The 19,203-nt window shown below is 36.8% G+C and overlaps 1 protein-coding gene across 3 annotated transcripts in view; it reads left to right on the forward strand.

Moving 5' to 3' along the window:
- TLL1 (tolloid like 1) overlaps nucleotides 1-19,203 on the forward strand; it is a 130,349-nt gene that overhangs the window by 96,798 nt on the left and 14,348 nt on the right. For 2 of the 3 annotated variants that reach the window (XM_039550797.1, XM_020584732.2), the window contains exons 13-18: nucleotides 2,462-2,657; nucleotides 4,104-4,229; nucleotides 7,152-7,312; nucleotides 10,229-10,409; nucleotides 16,875-17,000; nucleotides 18,363-18,490. In XM_039550797.1, the coding sequence (XP_039406731.1) occupies nucleotides 2,462-2,657; nucleotides 4,104-4,229; nucleotides 7,152-7,312; nucleotides 10,229-10,409; nucleotides 16,875-17,000; nucleotides 18,363-18,490 (918 nt within the window). Of the gene's footprint in view, nucleotides 1-2,461; nucleotides 2,658-4,103; nucleotides 4,230-7,151; nucleotides 7,313-10,228; nucleotides 10,410-16,874; nucleotides 17,001-18,362; nucleotides 18,491-19,203 lie in introns of those variants that run through there. The other variant, XR_005601743.1, reaches the window with a different exon arrangement.

A 19,203-nucleotide genomic window follows, 5' to 3' on the forward strand; every position in this document is an offset into this window, starting at 1 on the left:
ATAAAAACCACACATTTTATATTTTTTTTCTTTGATTACCAAGTACCAGTTATTTCTCAAAACCACAATACTTCTCTGTTAGGTTTATATAGGTGTAACACTTTAATCACTTAATACAGTAATATTCATAATAGTGGCATCACTTGCACTAATAAATTAAATGAATAGTAAACTAAAATTAAATGAATATAGTAGAATGGCCAACTTTCAAATTGGTTTTTTTTTTTTTTGAAACTCAATAGTGCCTTGCAAGTTGGTTGATTTTTATAGTCTTCGAATCTTTATAAACTTACTCCTATACAAAATGTATTTTTAGCTGTTGTATTCTGCCCAAAATAAAGTGATCCTCAAAAAAGACGCTACTAATTCACCTCAACGGAAATTTGGCACACATAACTCAGAGCCATACTGGGCTGGTGGATAATCATAATTTCCATATTTCCCATAAAACCTGGAAACATGGAAAAAACTGATGTTAATTAAAAGTCTTGAGTTATGAAATGACCACAGATGTGGGGAAAATGCACAATCCCTTCATTGATATTAGTGGGCTTTGGACGAGTTCACTTCTTGATTTTTACTGAGATAACAAGGCAGACTTTGTTTCAAGTTGGAGTATGATGTCATGAATTTATTATTTAGATTAATGAAAATTTGGAATTGGTATTGTCAAAAACTTAGCAGTGCTCATGTAGACACATTCCTGACTGCATTAGTTGCAACCATGCAATTGCCACTAAAATCAGCAATAAGTGGTTGCATCCCAAATCTTCCTGGCTTTCCTCACTCATTCCCAAACTCTGTCCCAAAGCAATTCCTGAGTAAACATCTAGGAAATTACAGTAAGTGGCAATATGGTTTGTGACAGAGAAGTGAGTGGCAGAAAATTACGCATGGGAATGCTTGAAGAATTGGAAAGTTGGAAAGAAGACAGAGAAATGTTGTGTGGAAGTGCCATATTTTGATGCCTCTAAAATGACATGAAATCAAGCAGTTCCCCCAGTTTTCCCTCTTATATAAGAAATCCTAATGTGCTAAGTGAAAGCTCCTGGGTCTGTGGTGGTTCCTGAGCTTCATGCTGGTCATGATGCACAATTAAAGCAGAGAACCAGTAGATAACTTCTATTTACTGTGAATCCAAGGTGCAAGAAAGATTCTCTCTGGAGTTCAAATGTGGATTTTTTTTCTGGGCTTAGTTTAGTTTTGACGTCTTTATTGTTTTAAAAGAATTTGGATGTGCTGAATTAAATTTGAGGCTTTCTCCACCCCTTCTACCTGACTGTGATCCTGTCACCCTCCCCATCCTCTCCATCCCTAAACTTGCCTCTCCTGATTCAGCCAGTTTGTTGAACAAGAGTGTTCTTAGAAGAATTGTTTTTGAATGCTTGGATCTAGTTGATTCTTTTATAAACAAGATTGAGTGATGTGAAATATTCTAGCAGTAAAATGACCCAGCTCGAGAGGGTTTTTAATTCTGTTGAGAAAGATACTCTCTCAATAAAGACAAGCATTGTAAATTATCTAGCTTCTGGACAAGGCCATATTTGGGCTGCTACTGCTTTCCTCTCTGGTGCAATTGCCATTCTGACTGACTCTGCAAATACTATTATGTAAAGAGAACAAAGGTTGCTACTCAAGTAGACATGTACACGTGCCCAGCCACATATTAGTCTGTGTTTGAATGTCATCCAGCAGAAAGTTTAAAAGGAAAGGGAATTTTTAGTTGTTCTGGTTTCAGTAGTTTCTCCATCAGTACAGTGAAGAGTCATTAATTGATCCAGAAAATCAAAAGATGACACCTGAAATTGGGAATCATGCAACAGAAACTAGACACAACAGCTACAGAAAAATGATGAGCTTCTTTTTGTCCTCTGTTCTGTTACTACTTAAGATCTGATCATTTTAGATGTGTGTTTGGATCTAATTCTTCAGATGCATCAAATTCTTTACGGACCACAATTTTTTACCTTTATCCTGCCACATCAGGGAACAGAGACAAATGCAAAATTTTGCTCTGTTAGGAGGATAAAGGGAGAGTCTAAAAATCTTATCATATTGATCAAAATTGAGCTTTTAATATTGCTAAAACAGTGAATATTTCTGACCTGTTTAGTTGCTGAGCCATTAATCTGCTTTACTTGAGTGTACATGAGAAAAGAGGACTTTACTTGAGGTCAGAGTAGAACTTCGAGGAAAGCTTAGAGGTGGGCATGTCTTTTTTAGTTACTTTTTTCCCACTTAGACTGCTGCGTCCTTAGTAACATTTCAATAATTTTTTCTTGTAGAAAACAAGTATAGTTAAAATCAGTTCAGTGATGCTTGTTCATCTTCCTGCTGCTTGAAGCCTAAACAGAGACCTTAACCTTAATTTTGAAAAAATTCAATTCTGTTTATTATATGACCAATATTTGATATTTATGGTCAAGTTCAGGTAGGTCACTTTGAAAATTATGTTTTACAGATTGAAAGACATGACAACTGTGCATATGACTACTTGGAAATCCGAGATGGAACAAATGAAAACAGTCCTTTAATTGGTCACTTTTGTGGCTATGACAAGCCAGAAGACATTAGATCTACCTCTAATACTCTGTGGATGAAGTTTGTTTCTGATGGAACTGTTAACAAAGCAGGGTTTGCAGCTAACTTTTTTAAAGGTAAGTGTTAAAGCATATTTTGGGTATTGTGAACAGCTTATCACTTCTTCTTGGACTAGAAAAATTATAAAAGAATGTTAAACATATTTCTCAGTCTTTTTTTTTACTAATAGACTATACTGTCCCTAGCATATTTTTTCCCTGGGCATAAAATTTATTCAAGACAAACAATAGAGGCCTTTGAATCTCCTAGTATAATGTGTTCAAAGAATAAAGGAACACATTCAGCACAACTTTCTACTGTCTTCAGGTTCAATTAACTAACTTAGTTTTGAAACATATCTAATTTTGTAAAAAAGTGGCACTTTTTTTACATTGTATTTTCAAATATAAACAGTATAATTGCAAATGGATTTTTTTCCTGTTAAAGGCTTTTTCTTTTCTTTGTCTAAATCTTGTCAGCTTTTTTCTAATCCATTTTCTGGATTAGTCTGCTTCATCAATTTATTACTCTCTGTAAGCAGAAAACCCCCCCAAAAAAACAGATGGGAAATCATATTGAGCAATAACCTCATAGTCTTCCTTCAGTTTTGGGTGTTTTTTGGGGAGAGGAGGGTGTCATACAACTGCAGGTATGCCTGAAGCATTTGATGAATGGAAAGTTTGTAATTTGCACACCGTGCTGCTGGTGGCGCAGTAAAAGCTACTGGCAGTGGTGTGGCCATGGTGACACCCAAAATACAGGTCATACCACTAGGAGAACCTTTTTGCTCTTTTGAAAAGACACAAACTGTGCTTCTCTAATCCTAACTGATAGTTTTCATTGTAGACAATTATAACTTTGAAGGCTATAGGCATGAGAGTAGGAGCTGTGGCTTTTTCCTGAGAAATTACTTGTCCTGGTGTAAGGAAACAATATTTCAGCATCTGAGGAATATTTTAGCAATGAATCTCATGGGTATATTTCAGAGCTGGTAGACGGAATACACAATTCCTTTCCCTCCCCCAGCCCTGATTCATCTTGTTCCTTTTAATATCAGTAGAATAAAAACCTGGGATTTGAGGATTCTGTTAATCTGTTTTTGAGTATGAATTCAGGATAATGCACAGATTGATTCTGTGGGAGATAAAGTGCCCTTCAAGTGACCCTACTGTGGATTTTCAATCTTTCCTTCAATACTTTGTACAACCTTTAGATTATGGCTGCCTGAATTACTGTATGCTGCACACAAAGTGCTTATAAATTATTTCTGCAGCTGTTGGTAGATATTGTTTAAAAAAAACCCAACAAACCAAACACCCACTACCCACAAAGGACAAATTTTTAGTTATGCCATTGCAGGTCTCCTTAGCATTTGAAAATCCTCTAGCCAGCAACCACAGTGTGCTATGTGGTGCATCTTATAATGGCATGCATACAGCTTTCTGGGTTAATATTGATCCAGCAGTTACAGCTGAGGAAGGTAATTATTTAACACATTTTTGCATTCTTCCCTGTCTTGGTAGAGGAAGATGAATGTGCCAAACCTGACAATGGTGGCTGTGAGCAGCGCTGTGTAAATACCCTGGGCAGTTACCAGTGCGCCTGTGATCCTGGCTACGAACTTGGTCCTGACAAAAAGAGTTGTGAAGGTACAGTTTGTTGCTGTCATATGGGCTCTTAAAGCTCTCAGAGTGCATTGCCTGAGTGAAATGCTACATGTTTCTTAGGCTCTGTCCAAGCAGCGTGAGATCTGTGGAACCCAACCCAGAAAACCAGTGCTCTCTTTTTAGCAGCAGGGCCAGAGCCACGTTCGTCCTATATCTGTCAGCAATTTAGTTTTGTAGATTTTGCCGTTAGTCTATCAGGAATGGTGCAAAGTAGGACTTCATACCACTTATTACACTATTAATGCTCACTAAAGCAAAATCTCTCACCATGCTCAAGGAGACAATTACCAGCAGAGTCACGTGCCACTTTCTCAGAATCAGAGTATTTAGCAATCCCTCTGACCACCTCTGACTTGGATGTGCCTGGGAAGCTGGCAGGTCTGGAAGAGCTAGAGCCTTCATTTTGGCTCAAAGCTCAGAGGAATCCTCCCCACTCCTAGTCACATAGCCACATAGTGGACTTTTCTTACTTTTCAAGGTGAGCAAAGTGTGTTCAAATAACCATTTGGAGGGGAAAAAAAAAAAGAGATAAGTGGAAGTCTGTGTAAACATAGGATTGAACTGAGATAAGATTTTGCATTCTATGCATATTTCATATCCAAGGCAAGACACATAAGCTCTTGATCATTACGCACCAATTATTGTTTGAGTTTTACTCATAAACACCAATAAATCAAGGGATAGCACAAATTTATTCTTAGCTCATCTGTTTGACTAGCGAATGGATTTTGGAAATTGGAGTACTTGGAGTCCTGGTTTTCTTCTGATGCAATTCACTGGTCTCTCTTTTTTCCAGTTTCCTGGCTTTTATTCATTATTTGTCACAATCTGGGGTAGTTTTGCCTAGTTTCTTTGCAATTCTTTCTTGTTATTTTGCTTTTGGATCTGTGGGTTGGTTTTGGGTTATTTTTTGTTGTATGTTTGTGTGAGGTGGTGACAGTCCTAGATTAAAGGCATGTTAGATTGTGGCTCTCATCAAGCTCATTGGCGTTTTTTTGGTTGTTTTTCCTCCCTCCCCCACCTTTAATAAAGAGAACTTTTGAAAAATAATTTACATGGATGTCTGTGTATTAGGCAGACAATAAGAAAATAAGTTTAAGGGGGGCCATGAAGACAGAAGTTTGATCTCTGGGCTTTTGATCATCGCCCCAAATTTATGCAAGGAATTCAGTTTAGTCTGCTTGCTGACTCGAGTCAGAATATTAGAGAGGTTTACCAGTCTTTCAGAATACTCTTCCCTCTGCCTCTGAAAAATAGAAAAGAGATGCATCCCTGGCACCCAAACAGTAAAGCAACTCTGTCAAAAGAAGACACTCTAAGCACTGCAGTGTGGTGTAGAGCAAAAACCCTGAGCTGTCCCTAAAAGTGTGTATGTGTTTGTTCCACCTGAGGTGGCACTCACTGTATGTAGATAGTACTTGGGACTGCTGAATCAAAATTACTGTGTAGTCACTGTGAACATTACATCCTCGTTATGGCTTTTTGGGGCCAAAAAAAAGCCATTTGGGGGGTGAGCTAGCTGTATTAATTCACACATGAGTAGAAGCCACTCAGTCAGAAACTTAGTGCTGTACTTCACTGCAGTGTTGAAGTGCACAGAAATTTGTTTCATGGTCTTCTAATCCAAGTCTCCACCAATGGCAGTACATTAGAAAGCATTAAGATTTTCTTTTTTCACTGTTTCCACATTTCCCGCCCTTGCCTCAAGGATCAATAGAACAATGTTCAAAAGTAGAAATTGAAATCTGGCAGTAGTTGCTCTGACCCAGATTGGACCATTTGAGGGGACAGCTTGTGCCATCTGGGTGCAGTCTCTAAACCTATGTCTGGTCTTTTTTGATACACTGTGTGACCCAGGGTCTTGGTGCACCCATTCCCATCAGATTACTTTTACATGTACACGAAGAAATGTGCTGCGTGAAAAACTAGGGACTGGGAGGAACACTGGTGTGTGTCCGAGTTGACAAAATGAGCCTTGATACAGTAACTGGTGAGTTCTCCCAGCTGTGTTAGATGGAGTAGATGCAGTGTGTGAGATCATCAACTAGACTGGAATGGCCAGTTTTTAAAGCATTCAGTGTTGTGGAGCGCAGCTGAATAGAGCTCCCCCCTTCAGCTCTTTGGAAAGAGATGTGTGGATGATTTCCAGTGCCATCACAGTGCAATGGTATCAATGTAGCCGAGTGTGATCGAGAGCTTCTCTAAATCCCATTACTTTCCTTTTAAAAAAAAAAAAAATCTACACAGATGGAAAAGATTAATGAGTTTATCCTTTGCAAGTTGAACTGCATTCAAGAGCAAAGTACAGTATTTTTCTGTTTTATAGAGGTGATTATTTGGCATATATTTGGAAATAATAGGCATTTTCTCTTTTAATTGAACATCCATACTTCAGCAAAAGTAATTGTGACTGAAGTGTACGTGTCTGCTCTTCCAAAGAAGTGACCCTATCTAGGAGGTTATGGGAGGCATATGCAGCCATATGAGCTGAGACAGGTAGGGCTGATTCTGCATCAATAATCAAGGAGAGAAGCACATCTTAAGTATCCCTCTGTAAGAAGAGGGGTGGTCAAGGTCTTGGGGAGGGTGGTGAGGTCAGAGGACTTGTATGGGAAAGGCTGTGAGAGAATAACCAGAGTCTCTGGAGGGAGGGGAAAAGAATGAATATGATAACGCCTTGTGTAGTCCTGAAACTTATCTCTGCCCACAAACCTGCAAGCTGTTCAAGATAGGGGCTGTCTCCTTCTCTTTGTTTGCACCAAGCATGATAAAGCAAGATTCTGATTATTCTGTCTGGGCATTGCAGCATATAAGTAATGAGAGGACCGATTCTTCTCAGTGTGCTTCTGTTTAGAGTAAAGCACAGTGTCAGTCAAGAAACTATGTTCTCTTTTAATTTTACAGCTGCTTGCGGAGGACTCCTGACAAAGCTAAATGGGACCATAACCACACCAGGGTGGCCAAAAGAGTATCCTCCAAACAAAAACTGTGTGTGGCAGGTGGTTGCCCCAACGCAATACCGAATTTCAATGAAGTTTGAGTTTTTTGAGTTAGAAGGGAATGAAGTAAGTAACCGGGAACAAAGAGCTGCACAATCTGTTACATGCTAAACAGTTTCACAAGCATTCAAAAGTAGGTATTGTCTTATAAAACCCTTGCTGACCTTTCATATGCTGACAATAAGCATGGATATTCTTGTTTTCATTTTGGGACTGTTTCTGGATTCTTTCAAAACAAACATGGAAAGAATACCTCTCTTTTACATATCATCTAAATGTATATGTATTACAAGAAATTTTAAAAAATGTTCTCTGCTGAGTCTCAGCTGACTTTTTTATCAACAAAATAAAACAGAGCAAATGGGGCTGAAGCATATTGGAAAGAATTCAAGAGAAGAAAATCTGGAGAAACCAAATCATCTTTACAAACTGACTACAAAGAATACATATAAGCTGTGGTTAGTGATGGAGTGAGAGAGCATTTAAATCACAAGTATCTCACTGGGGGAGTATTTTGAAATGAGCAGTACCAGAAATAAGGCACAATAGAACAGCAGCAGTTTTTGAGCTGGGCAGCCCCCAGAGGCATGCAGGATCTTCTGTCCAGGTAGGAGGAGGGACAGGGCAGAGCCCTCCATGTACTGATGGATGCTCCTTACAGCTTTAAAAAAATTGGTGGGGGTTGCAGTGCTTTTTGGATGGGAAGCAGTAAAATATGGGTTTCAACATCATCTTCAGCATTTGTTCTGCTTTGTAGGCACTTCTCTGTCCTATCGTTGAATTCCCTCACTACACTCCAGCCATAGCGTGCTGTAACCACTGAGTTTATATGCACATTATGCATTAAGAACACAAATCCCGGGATGTTATTTCTGACTAAATAAATTTGTAGCAATCTATTTGGTATAAAGGTGGCCTACCTTTTGGGCAGAGGTATTTGAAGGGATAAAAGCTGGAGTTTAATTTATAACTAAGAACCAAACCAGCCATGGCTTCTCCAAAATTCCTCAATATTATTTGCAGAGGCAGCAGTGTGAGTTTTTTTTTCCCCCCATAATTTTTTGGAGTGGGTTCTAAAGTCCGTGAAATTCCAGTTTTCAGTGATATAAATGTTACACTCATGTCCTGTAGTCATTATTGCTAGAACTGCAAGAGATGTAATAAAATCTTAAAAGTTCCAAAGAACTGAAATTTACCATTTGAACAAGTCATAAAAACCTTTTCCTTTCACTTTCTTGCTATGTGAGCAAGATTTGCAAGGAAAACACCTGGCGTGTAAGGAAGTTAAATCACTTTTCTAAGGTCATAAGAGGCGTGTAACATAAGCAGATAGAAAAATCCTAAATGTCTTTCAACATTCAGAACTGGAGTTTGATCATCTCATGTGCTACTGAGTCTTGGCTTTATATTGTTAAATAGTAGTACTAAGGATGGATGCCTGGGAAAATCAGAAGAAACATAATATCTGGAAAATTCTAATATATTGTCTGAGTGCAGACATAAAATGTATACATTTATCAGTACTTTATTTTTTTAAAAATTTGTTATAGGAATTTCATTTAGGACCAAGTTTAATATGTCTTTTACACTACTAAAATTTAATATTTTACATTCACATTTTGCAGTTTAACTTGTAAATTTTTTTCAATGCAGTGTAGTATAGAGGAAGCTAAACTTATCTGAAATTGCATTTCATTTCTGATCTAAAGCTATGGAACCATAAAAACTCACCACTCTTATATTGCTGAAATTGGTGGGATTTATCAATGTAGTAAGCTATATTTGAAAATCACATGCATTATTATAAATATGTTGTTCAATTAATATAGATCAGCAAGTGGCACTAACTCAAGTTTCATGAATCTTTGTGTTCTTTATACTGTACAGAAAGAGTTTCAGCTGAATAAGTCACTTTCCCACTCTGCAACATATGAAAATTCTTCCAGTAACAATTAAAGTTTAATCTACATCTTCAATGTATTATATTAAAACCAACTGGAAATTGACAATTTTTCATAGGGAGAGAACAACAAAGGCCAAAACATCTGTTTCTATTGTTCCCTTCCAGCTCCCCTGACGCTCCTTTTTTGGCTAGAAATTGCAATTTTTCAAAGACAACTTGGATTTAATGGACAATATAAGCTCTGTTTGAATCCTCCCAGCCAATATTTTCTCTTAAGCTATTAATTGCAGACAACTGGGACATTTTTGATTAAATGATTGATAGTTGAGCCTAAGAAGCTTAGAAGTTTTTGGGTGGATGGCTTTAAGTTCACCAAAGGATTATGCATTGAAAATATTACCATGAGAAGTAGGCCTTGCATAAGGCTTTTTTATTACATTATATTACTTTATTTTTAACCTTTTAATGAAAATGGTATGCATCCTGCTTCCAAATTTTAACTATGCTACTGTTGATGAAAGTTGTATGGTTTTAATAGTGGAAAGTTATATATTTGGAAATAAATTAACTTATCTTAAATACATTATGATAAAAAATTACCTTGCAAGTTTCTAGGTGAAAATTAATATTTAAAAAAAATCTTTGAGATGCAAGTAGTGGAAGGTTTGTAGGTTTGAGGTATGTGGTTTATAGCATGCAGATAGGTACAATTTTTTAGGATGAGTGTTTCTAGATTTTAATTTACTATCAATGGAATGTTTGCTTCTCAAATTAAGTGGAAATGCTTCTAAGCATCTTGAAATTTAGATATTAAACACCGGTCAGCATCCTATAAAAATATGTTTGAACATAATTCATAGTATAGCTATGTGTTAGTGACCTTAAAATATTCTTACCTAAAATCAAGACATGTTTGCAAGAATTTACAAATGCTTTCAGAGTCAGGACAAAGTAAAGAAGAATATTGTTCATTTATTGCTAAGCAGCAATATATATACCAGTCAGCGTTCTGCCATTTGTAAACAGCTTCACGCTTTTATTTTGGTGAGCCAAATTTTTTTCTCTCTTTCTCTTCTCAGGTTTGCAAGTACGATTATGTGGAGATTCGCAGTGGCCTTTCTTCTGATTCCAAGCTCCACGGTAAATTCTGCGGTACAGAAGTGCCCGAAGTTATCACCTCGCAGTACAACAACATGCGAATCGAGTTTCGATCTGACAACACCGTCTCAAAAAAAGGCTTCAAGGCACACTTCTTCTCAGGTATAGAAAAGTACCCTTGTATACCTGTAAGTGCCTCTGGGTGTCCACTGGCTAGGTGGAGTGACCACAAAATGAGTGGCTTCTTTGCTTATGGTTCTCCTGCTAGCTTTGAATTAGTTTTATATATATAAATAAACCACTGTCCTGTCTTAAAATACTGTTCTCACTTGTAATGTCTGTAGCAAACATATGGAACATATATAGATAAATAACAGCAGAAGCAAGTAAATTTTGTGAGATAGAGGATGAAAGAAAATATATTGTATTTCTATATTTTTATTAGATTTCTTTTATCCTAAATTTTGTTGCTATTTTTTTCAAATCCCAGTTGTAATGTGATACGAATTGCACACTGTGTACACTAGTATTTTTTCTACTCAAGTCTCTTAATATATTCCATTTGTTGGGAAATTACCACTTTGTGGTACAACATTTGTTTAACATTATGGGTACTTCTGTGCCAAACTTAGCACTTAACGTTTTGCAGAAGAACAGGGTTTAAGATCTTGATCTTGCAAAAAAGCTGTGTCTTTTTATTTATGAGTGTAATTTTACTGAGGGAGATCAGAGCAGTGGAAGTTTGTATCATATGAGGACATAGACTATTGAATAAAGTTACAGGAGTGAAGCTTAAGGTGTGAGGAAATATTTGCTCAACAGTGGCCTCTGCAAATACCCACTGAGAGGGGGACATAGAAATCTGGCTCTGGCAGGAGACCACTCAGTGTTTGTAGCCAAGTTTGCTTTGTGTTTTTCCTGCATGTTTACACGCACACATAGGGATAGGTATCTCACCTTGGGTAAAACAACACAGAACACCAGTCCCATCTGCCCACCTCCCTAAACCAGGTATCAAACAGAAGAATTTGGGAGCTGAATTGTGCCCCAGATTTTTTTGATGGCAGTTAAAAATCTCAATCTGGAGAATCCTGATTACACTTTGCATGTAGTAAAATATGCTACCATTATTAGCATTTGCTTGCTAAAATATTTATCAAAACTGAAATGAAATGGTGTTTCATTGGTTACTGTTAATAACTAATGATTATGACTAATAAGAATCTGTATAATATATAAGTGATGAGGTTTGGAAAGTGAAAAAATATCTACCAAGGTAAACAGTTTAGACGTTGAATATTTTCTTATTTTGACTATTTTGATATTTTTATTAAGCAACTATGAAAGATGAGAAAAGGTGTTTAATCTCATACAAGATGTTAACAAACATTTTGCCTCCTCTAAGTGTATATTTTTTTTTCTGGTCATAGTCTTCCAGAGCTCCATCTTTACATATAGGAAAACTTTTTAATTTTAAATTTATGATTTACATTGGCAAGAAGCATTCAAGGTTTATTCATTATTTGTAGTAAATACGTATGTGCACACAACAGAGCTTTCTCCTAGAAGCACACAGCTAGTCATTTTATGTAGGTCTAGTCCTGCCAGCAGAAATTGTCACATACTTTGACTTTTTACAGGATTAAATATTGACATGTTCAAGTTCTAAAAACTGCAAATGAAGTTTGTTAAATCTTTTTAAGATCTTACAGATATTTCACTTAAGACTGGCAATGATAGTGTAGTAATTTGTGTAAGTTCCGTGGCTCAGAAGTTATGTTTTCTGGACATCCTGATCATTTATACATTTATAGACAGTTAAATCTTGGTTTTCTTTAAAGTAATAGTTAATCTTCACAGATGTATTTATTTATTTTGCTTAAGTGGCTTTTTAAAATGACTGGGTTCCACCAATGAGTGGGTTCCACTAATGCTGTATCTTGGGGAAAGTCTAGACTATAGGTCATGGATTAGAAAGCATCAGGTTGTAATTCTTCAGAATTTTTCCCTTGTATGTTTCAGTGATGAATGAAATGTTCTTATCTTTCCCTCTCAAGGTAATTGAAAAAGAAAAGTTTAAATGATGTCATTGATCACAGAATAAATTCTTTAGTCAGGGATAGTTTTGAACTAATGTGTTTTTTAATGAATAGAAATGTGTGATGTGTCCTGGACATAGTATATATCTAATCTCTTTCAAAAAAACCCCCAAACTTTGATATAAATAGTCTTTGAATTTGTAAGTATATAAATTTACTGAATGCTTCATAATGCATTTCTGCCAGCATTTAATATAAGTTCAAATATTTGAATATAATATGAGTATTTTATTTTTATTCTTTCTCAACTATCTTCCATTTGTTCTAATTTCTAGCAGATTCCATTCTTCTGTGTCATCTGGCTTTCCCTGTTTGACAATGTTTCCTGATTAAAACAGAGATTTTGTAATGCTTGAGGCAAAATTTATGAACTTAAAATATCAAAAAAGAAGATGTCATCTCCAAATAACTAATCAGACATCTTAGGGCTGCCAGAAAACACTGATACTTTCTTATGCCTGAATTCCTTATTCCTTATTATGGGCATAATATGCTATTGATCTGTCAATGAAGAACAGGCTTGAGACTTCAAGTATTTTGACTTTTGGGAGTTGATAACATAATTTTTCAGCTGATGAGGTGGTGTGTTTTTGCCTGTTTATATGTATATTAATCTTCAGAATACAATACTTTTAGAATGATATCTGGGTAGAAATACTTAGACACTTGATTGCGTACATTTAGCAATTTTATTAATTAAACCACAACAGAAGTATGTGTAAGCACTTAGAAAGACATAATGGAAAAAAATGTAATGAATAAAACACATCTTGCACTCTATTCACCAGTAAAGGGCACATGCAATGCTCAGCAAGAGAGAAATGTGGATAAGTTAAATTAGTGTGAAGGTTAGGAACCGTAAAGTGTTCCTCAAGCACAGCCACAAAACTTCCCTTGTTTTCAGCAGCTCTTTTGGTGATGAATTCTGCACCACAGCTAGAGTTGAGAAAGGATGGCCCAGCTCCAGCTTAGACGACAGAAAGCAGTTTTTGGGTGGTTGAAACCTGCTGTGATAAACTGTGAAAGCAAACAGCGACATAGGGCAACAGATGACCTGCATTAGGAAGGTATTTATGTTGATACAAGACAACATGTAATTATATTTTTGGCTGTAAAATAGTGTTAACAGACAGACAGGTGCTACTGGAAAGTGAGAAAAACTTTTTTTTTTTCAGCATTCATGTAAAACTTACATTTGATGGGACAGTTCTGAAGAAAGCTCAGTTAGGAGCCTCTGCAGGGATCTAGCTGATCTGCAGAGACTCTATTGCATATTTATAATCAAGTTTTTCAGAAAAAGAGAGGAAACTAGGGGGTCACTAAATATTTTTTTTTTTTTTAAATAATTAAAACTTCTTGGAATCAGATATTAGGCTTCTAAACAAAAAACTTCCAGTAATTAGGATTTTGTTCTTCTCCCTCTTTCTTCTGTCCTCCTCTGTCTCCTGCTTTTGTTATAAGGCCAAGACCTAGGAGTAAGTCCCTGCAGGACTCAACACTCTGCTGGGCCTGTAAGACTAGAGAAGTGTTAAATAATGCCAAAAAGATGATAATGATAATAATAATAATAATATATTTTTAAAAGGCCTTAATCTTTTTTCTGTGATCTTTCTGAGAAGATAACCTAAGGATCTGTCATAGTTTGTCATTAAACTTCAATTTATCATAAGTTTCAGACTTACTTCAGTGTTGTAAATAAACATGATTCTTTGCATAATCATTCAAAATATTCATGGTTTTTGATGTAATGTAGAAATGAGGTTTGTTGGGGCATCTCTTCTTGGGTGGTGAATCATTGAGCAGTTAAAAAGAGACAGCTAGAATGTTTCTAGCCTTGAACACAAACTCACCTCTGGTGCCATCCTGGTACATTTTTTTCCACAGACAAGAAAGCTGCCTGCAAAGAGAAAATTTTTGTTTTTGAATCTTGCAAGGACTTGATACAGGTCCCTTCAGGCCGAGTACGTATTATTCACAGACTGGTGGCCTCTGAGGGTCTCAGAGGTACGACCATTTGTCCTCAGATTGATTCCATCTAATATTTTGTTGAGAATGGATCTTTCCTTCTTCTGAGTACTGAAATGAGAAAAGAAAGAAAGTATCCATTCAAAACTGGGGGGACTCATTTCCATCTGTCAGCATAACAAATGGCTTTGTTTTTACATGGCAAAACATTTGTTCTAGAAACTAATACAGACTAATTGTTTTTTTTTCACAAATTTTTAAACTGGGCAATCAATTTGACAGAAAGTCTGTTCTCAATTATGAAGTGTGAGGAAGGCTTGTTCAACAGTTGCATCCTTGATTAACTATGTACAAGTCATTATTGTAGTTCAAATGTGTTCCAAAATTTCTCCTTTCTACCTTCTGCCCATTATTTTATTTCTGAGGACATCCAACATGGGCCTATTTGCTTATGTACTGGTCTCTTAAGAGATTATTTTACAGAATATAAGCATATTTAATGTTAAAATACTTTTCAGTGTTTTCACAGAGTTTGGTGGATGATGAAAATGGACAGGGCTTTTATTTAGAATTTGTCCACCTACTCTGTACTTGAAAGCTTAACTTGAATGCATTTTGAGCTTGCCTTCCTTTTATTTTGTTATTTTGGTGAAAAATTACAAACTAATGCTTAAGAGGGAAATATTGAAGAGTTTTGTTCATATTATTTCTAATTTCTGAATTGCTTGTTACTGTTCCTCACTTGCAATGTGGAATTAATTTATGATAGTGCTTGCTCTTGCAAAATTATAACTTTGGTTTGAAATTACATCGATTTACTACCTCAGTTTGCAAGGTGCATAAATAGTGTACTGTGGAGCTTTTATGCTTCCCTTCATCATCAAAATGACAAGTAGTATAAGTCTTTGGCTGTATGATTTCGAGAGGTATCTATGTTTTCAACTATTTCTTAACTTTCAAATCTGTTCACATTTGCAGAAAGTTTCCAGAAACTTTCAGTACAAAGAGATTTGAGATTTACGGTACAAAATGCAGTGGATGCTTGGGTTTGACTTGCAGAATTTGCCTCTAAATGTACATTATCATCTCGTATTATAAGTAGAAGCTGATTTGTATGGAAAGATCTTCAAGTAAACAGGTCAAGTGCAGAATGCATTTTGGGAGTGCTGCATACATTTTGGCAGAGGAAGATGATGCGTATGCAATTACAATGCAAACTTCCTTTGTTGTGTTACTGAATATGAGTAAGGGCAGGGAAAAAATGCATGAGTAAGACAATGAAAAGAGACTTAAATTATCCACAGTGGCTTCTGATCTATAGAAATTCTTGCTGTACCTGCTAAAGTCTGAACTATCACGTTGCCTTGTTTGGAGATAATGTTAACTGCTGCTTTCCAAAGTATACGAGACTGAAGGGGGTAAATGCTCTGCATTCCAGCCCTGCAACAACCAGACCTCTGGGATGACCAAAATTCCTTCGCTCTTTTCCCTCCTCTCTTTTGCATGTTGAAATAGCATGTTGAATTTAGTAAAATACAGGGGAGGTTTAATATGTGTTTGTTTATATATATATGCATATATCTTTATATCTAACAATGTGTATATATGTGTGTATACATATATAGTTCTACATATATGCAAGGATGTGTATACATGTCAGGAGCAGTCTGCCTCTTTTAAAGGGACCAGCCTCACCTAAAACAAGAACAGCTGAATGACATAGAAGCGTGGCAGCTGAGGCCTCTTGCTACAATGACAGCCTGTTAATCTAGTTTGGCTTTTGTCCATGCAATGAATTTGTAGCTGTTTAATGCAGGTCATATTTCCTCCACTACTCTCTGCTTTATTTCTAACACACTAAAAGCTCTTTTGAAGGATTATATGTTAATAAACAGAACTGCATGCTATATTGTAGATCTTGAACTAACTAATGCCAATTTCTTTTTTTTTTTTTCTTTCAATGAAATGGGTTTTTTTGTGATGTTCTGTGATGTCCAGATTCATTCAAAAGTAAAGCATACTGTCACTCTGTTGGGGAAAAAAGCCCAACATATTAGAAAAGCTTATGTGAAATCTTTCTCTTCTTACATGTTTAATGTGTAGAAGTTGAAGTCTTGTTTGATCTATATGTTCCTTTCAAGGTATCACCATTAAATTGTGGAATTAGCATAAAGCTGGAATAATTTGTGTTGTCCATAATCTACACTACCACTTTACTAAAATAAAACTGGATATTTATGAAACTTTTACTAGCTAGACCAATTGAAAGAGTAAAAGCTGGTAAATCTCTTACCTCCTTTGTTCTAGCTTGTTTTACTAGTGTTCCTCTCCCTTAGGAACTAACCTTCATCTCCCATAAAGACAAGACAGACTCTTTGTGCCATAGTGCAAGGCTGCAGGCTGAGCAAAGAGTGGCTAGAACTAAGGCACCACAGAACTGCCTTACTGGGAAGAGTGACTTTGCTGTAGCTTATCCTGCTCTGGACTCAGGCTCCATGCTTGTCTTGGTAGCAAGGTCTGCTGGGACCTGTGTGCTCACCTGAGCTTGTTGTGTATTTTGTAGACAAGGATGAGTGTTCCAAGGACAACGGTGGCTGCCAGCACGAGTGCATCAACACGGTAGGAAGCTACGTCTGCCAGTGCCGGAATGGATTCGTGCTACACGAAAATAAACATGACTGCAAGGAAGGTGAGTAGGAAGGCATTTGAGTGGTTGGTTACACAACTGGCTTGCAGAAAGCTTTCTGCAGTTCTCCTTTCAAACAAAAGAAAGGAAAGAAAGTTCTTGGTAATGGGGTTTTAGACATCTGGGCTTAAGCATTACAACATCCCTCCCCTTTCCCTTCACCTCCATCCCCAGCATTTGTGTGGGCTGAGTTCGAGGTCCACAGGAATGCAGTTTGGAAAACTTGGGATCACTGGCACAGAGTGCTACTTTCAATAGTTCTGTGAAGTGTAGAATATTAAAAGCTCTGATAAAGTATCTATCTAAGGTTGTATTAAACACAGGTCTAGAGTTTCTGGAGAGAAGCCTGGTAAAGTTGTGATTTGCTGCTATCAGTAGCAGTTAGTTTCCTCACAGTCATGTTGAAACCATCTCTACCCTTTCTGGGTTTATTTTAGGTGACATATTCCGACAATATAAGTTCCAGTCAAAGCCCTATGTATCTTTCTTCCTCTTGGCTCTCTCAAGGTGTGGCTACCTTCAAGAAGACAATAGGTTCTGGGGCTTAAGTAGAATTTAAATTGTCTGCAAATGAACCTCAAGTGTGCAATATCATGTGAGCTGCTGTAATTTCTCAATGTTGTTTTCTACCATGGATTTAATTTGAGACTAAAGACATGCCCTTGTGAATCATTTGCATTTTCACTGGTTTTGGAATGCTACTTGCCTACTCTAAAAGTTTTTCTTTTGAAATAATTCCCTGATATTTAGAAAGCAATTTGAGACAGTTAAAAAAACTAAATAAAAAAATGCCTTCTTTTAGTTCTGGGTACTAGTGGTGTAGTTACGAAGTCAGTGACTAAGCTGTTCTTTGTACATACTTGCAATTAAGTCTTTGCTGTTCTCAAATTGTCTATATGTATATCTAGAAACTGTGGTTTAGAAACCAAATTGATTGCTCTCTAGCTGCAGTGAAAATTAGCAAGAAGAGAAAAAAATTGAGAAATTTCTTTTGAGGTTGGAGTAGTGAGACTTTTTATATGGATTTACACACTTGTATGTAAGATAGGGGAATAGGAAGATATTTTATTAGTTTTCAGCATTTATCTTATGTTTATTCCTGTATAGTACTATAGTACTCGAAAAAAAAGCCATCCATTGTAAACAACAGTGTATGTATCACAACAATCCATAAAGAAACATGCTGGGTTAATGCTCTAAAGCACGTGCCTGAGGGGAAGAAAATAACTGCACTCTGAAGAGCATACTTACATATCTTCCTAAAGATCTCTTCCATTTAGTGGCTGCCCTGAAAAAAATAGTACTTTTTTGACTACCTCTGAATGCAGACCCCCAGACTAACTGATGCTATCACTGTTGGCACAGCTGAGTGTGAACAGAAGATCCACAGTCCCAATGGCCTCATCACGAGTCCCAACTGGCCGGACAAGTATCCCAGCAGAAAGGAGTGCACGTGGGAAATCAGTGCTACCCCTGGGCAGAGGGTCAAACTGGTGAGTCTCTGCCTACCCTTCCTTTTCAGCTTTTCTTCCACCAAATCAGCTTCTCAAATGACTGCTCAATGATATGAAACTGTTACTAAACTTTACTGTCAGTTTGCATCCCAGAAGTAAATTTTAAAAATTTGCTGACTCCTGTCAATTTCTGGCCAACAGGGACTACTCAATATGATAGAGCTGTGATTTAAATTTATAGTGATGGGAAATAGTCTGCAAAGGCATACTTTCCTCCTGTCAGACTTTACTATATTGTTGTTGCAACTCATAAAACTTGTGCTAAGTTTTGTCAAATATGGCAGAGGCCATTTTCACAAATTTCAATATATAGAATAAGCAAAGTTTTGAGTTATGAACAGTCCTCTGTACACACCTTTTTCTGTTCTGTTCTTTTTAAGGATGAAAAAGAGATACAAAACCCCTGAGAATCTGGATTTCTCATTTAAAACTGGCTCCAAATTTTAACATAAGTAGAAGAGCAGGCTGGAGTAGATTTGTGAATTTTGTGTCCAGCTGGCTGAGGACAGTGCTGGTGTCCAAAGACAGGCGTAGAAGAGTTTTGATAGCTTTGCAGGTTTACCGAGATTCTGTAGCCTCTGTATGAAGCTGAAGGCATGGTTCTGCCCAGGGGGTTCTTCTTTTAGCTCAGCCCCAGTGCTCCTTCAGCAGTGTACTTGCAGGACAGCCACAACGAAAGCTGGCCTTACATA

Source organism: Corvus cornix, chromosome 4 (assembly GCF_000738735.6).
Source record: "Corvus cornix cornix isolate S_Up_H32 chromosome 4, ASM73873v5, whole genome shotgun sequence".
NCBI classification, from domain to species: Eukaryota; Metazoa; Chordata; class Aves; order Passeriformes; family Corvidae; genus Corvus; species Corvus cornix.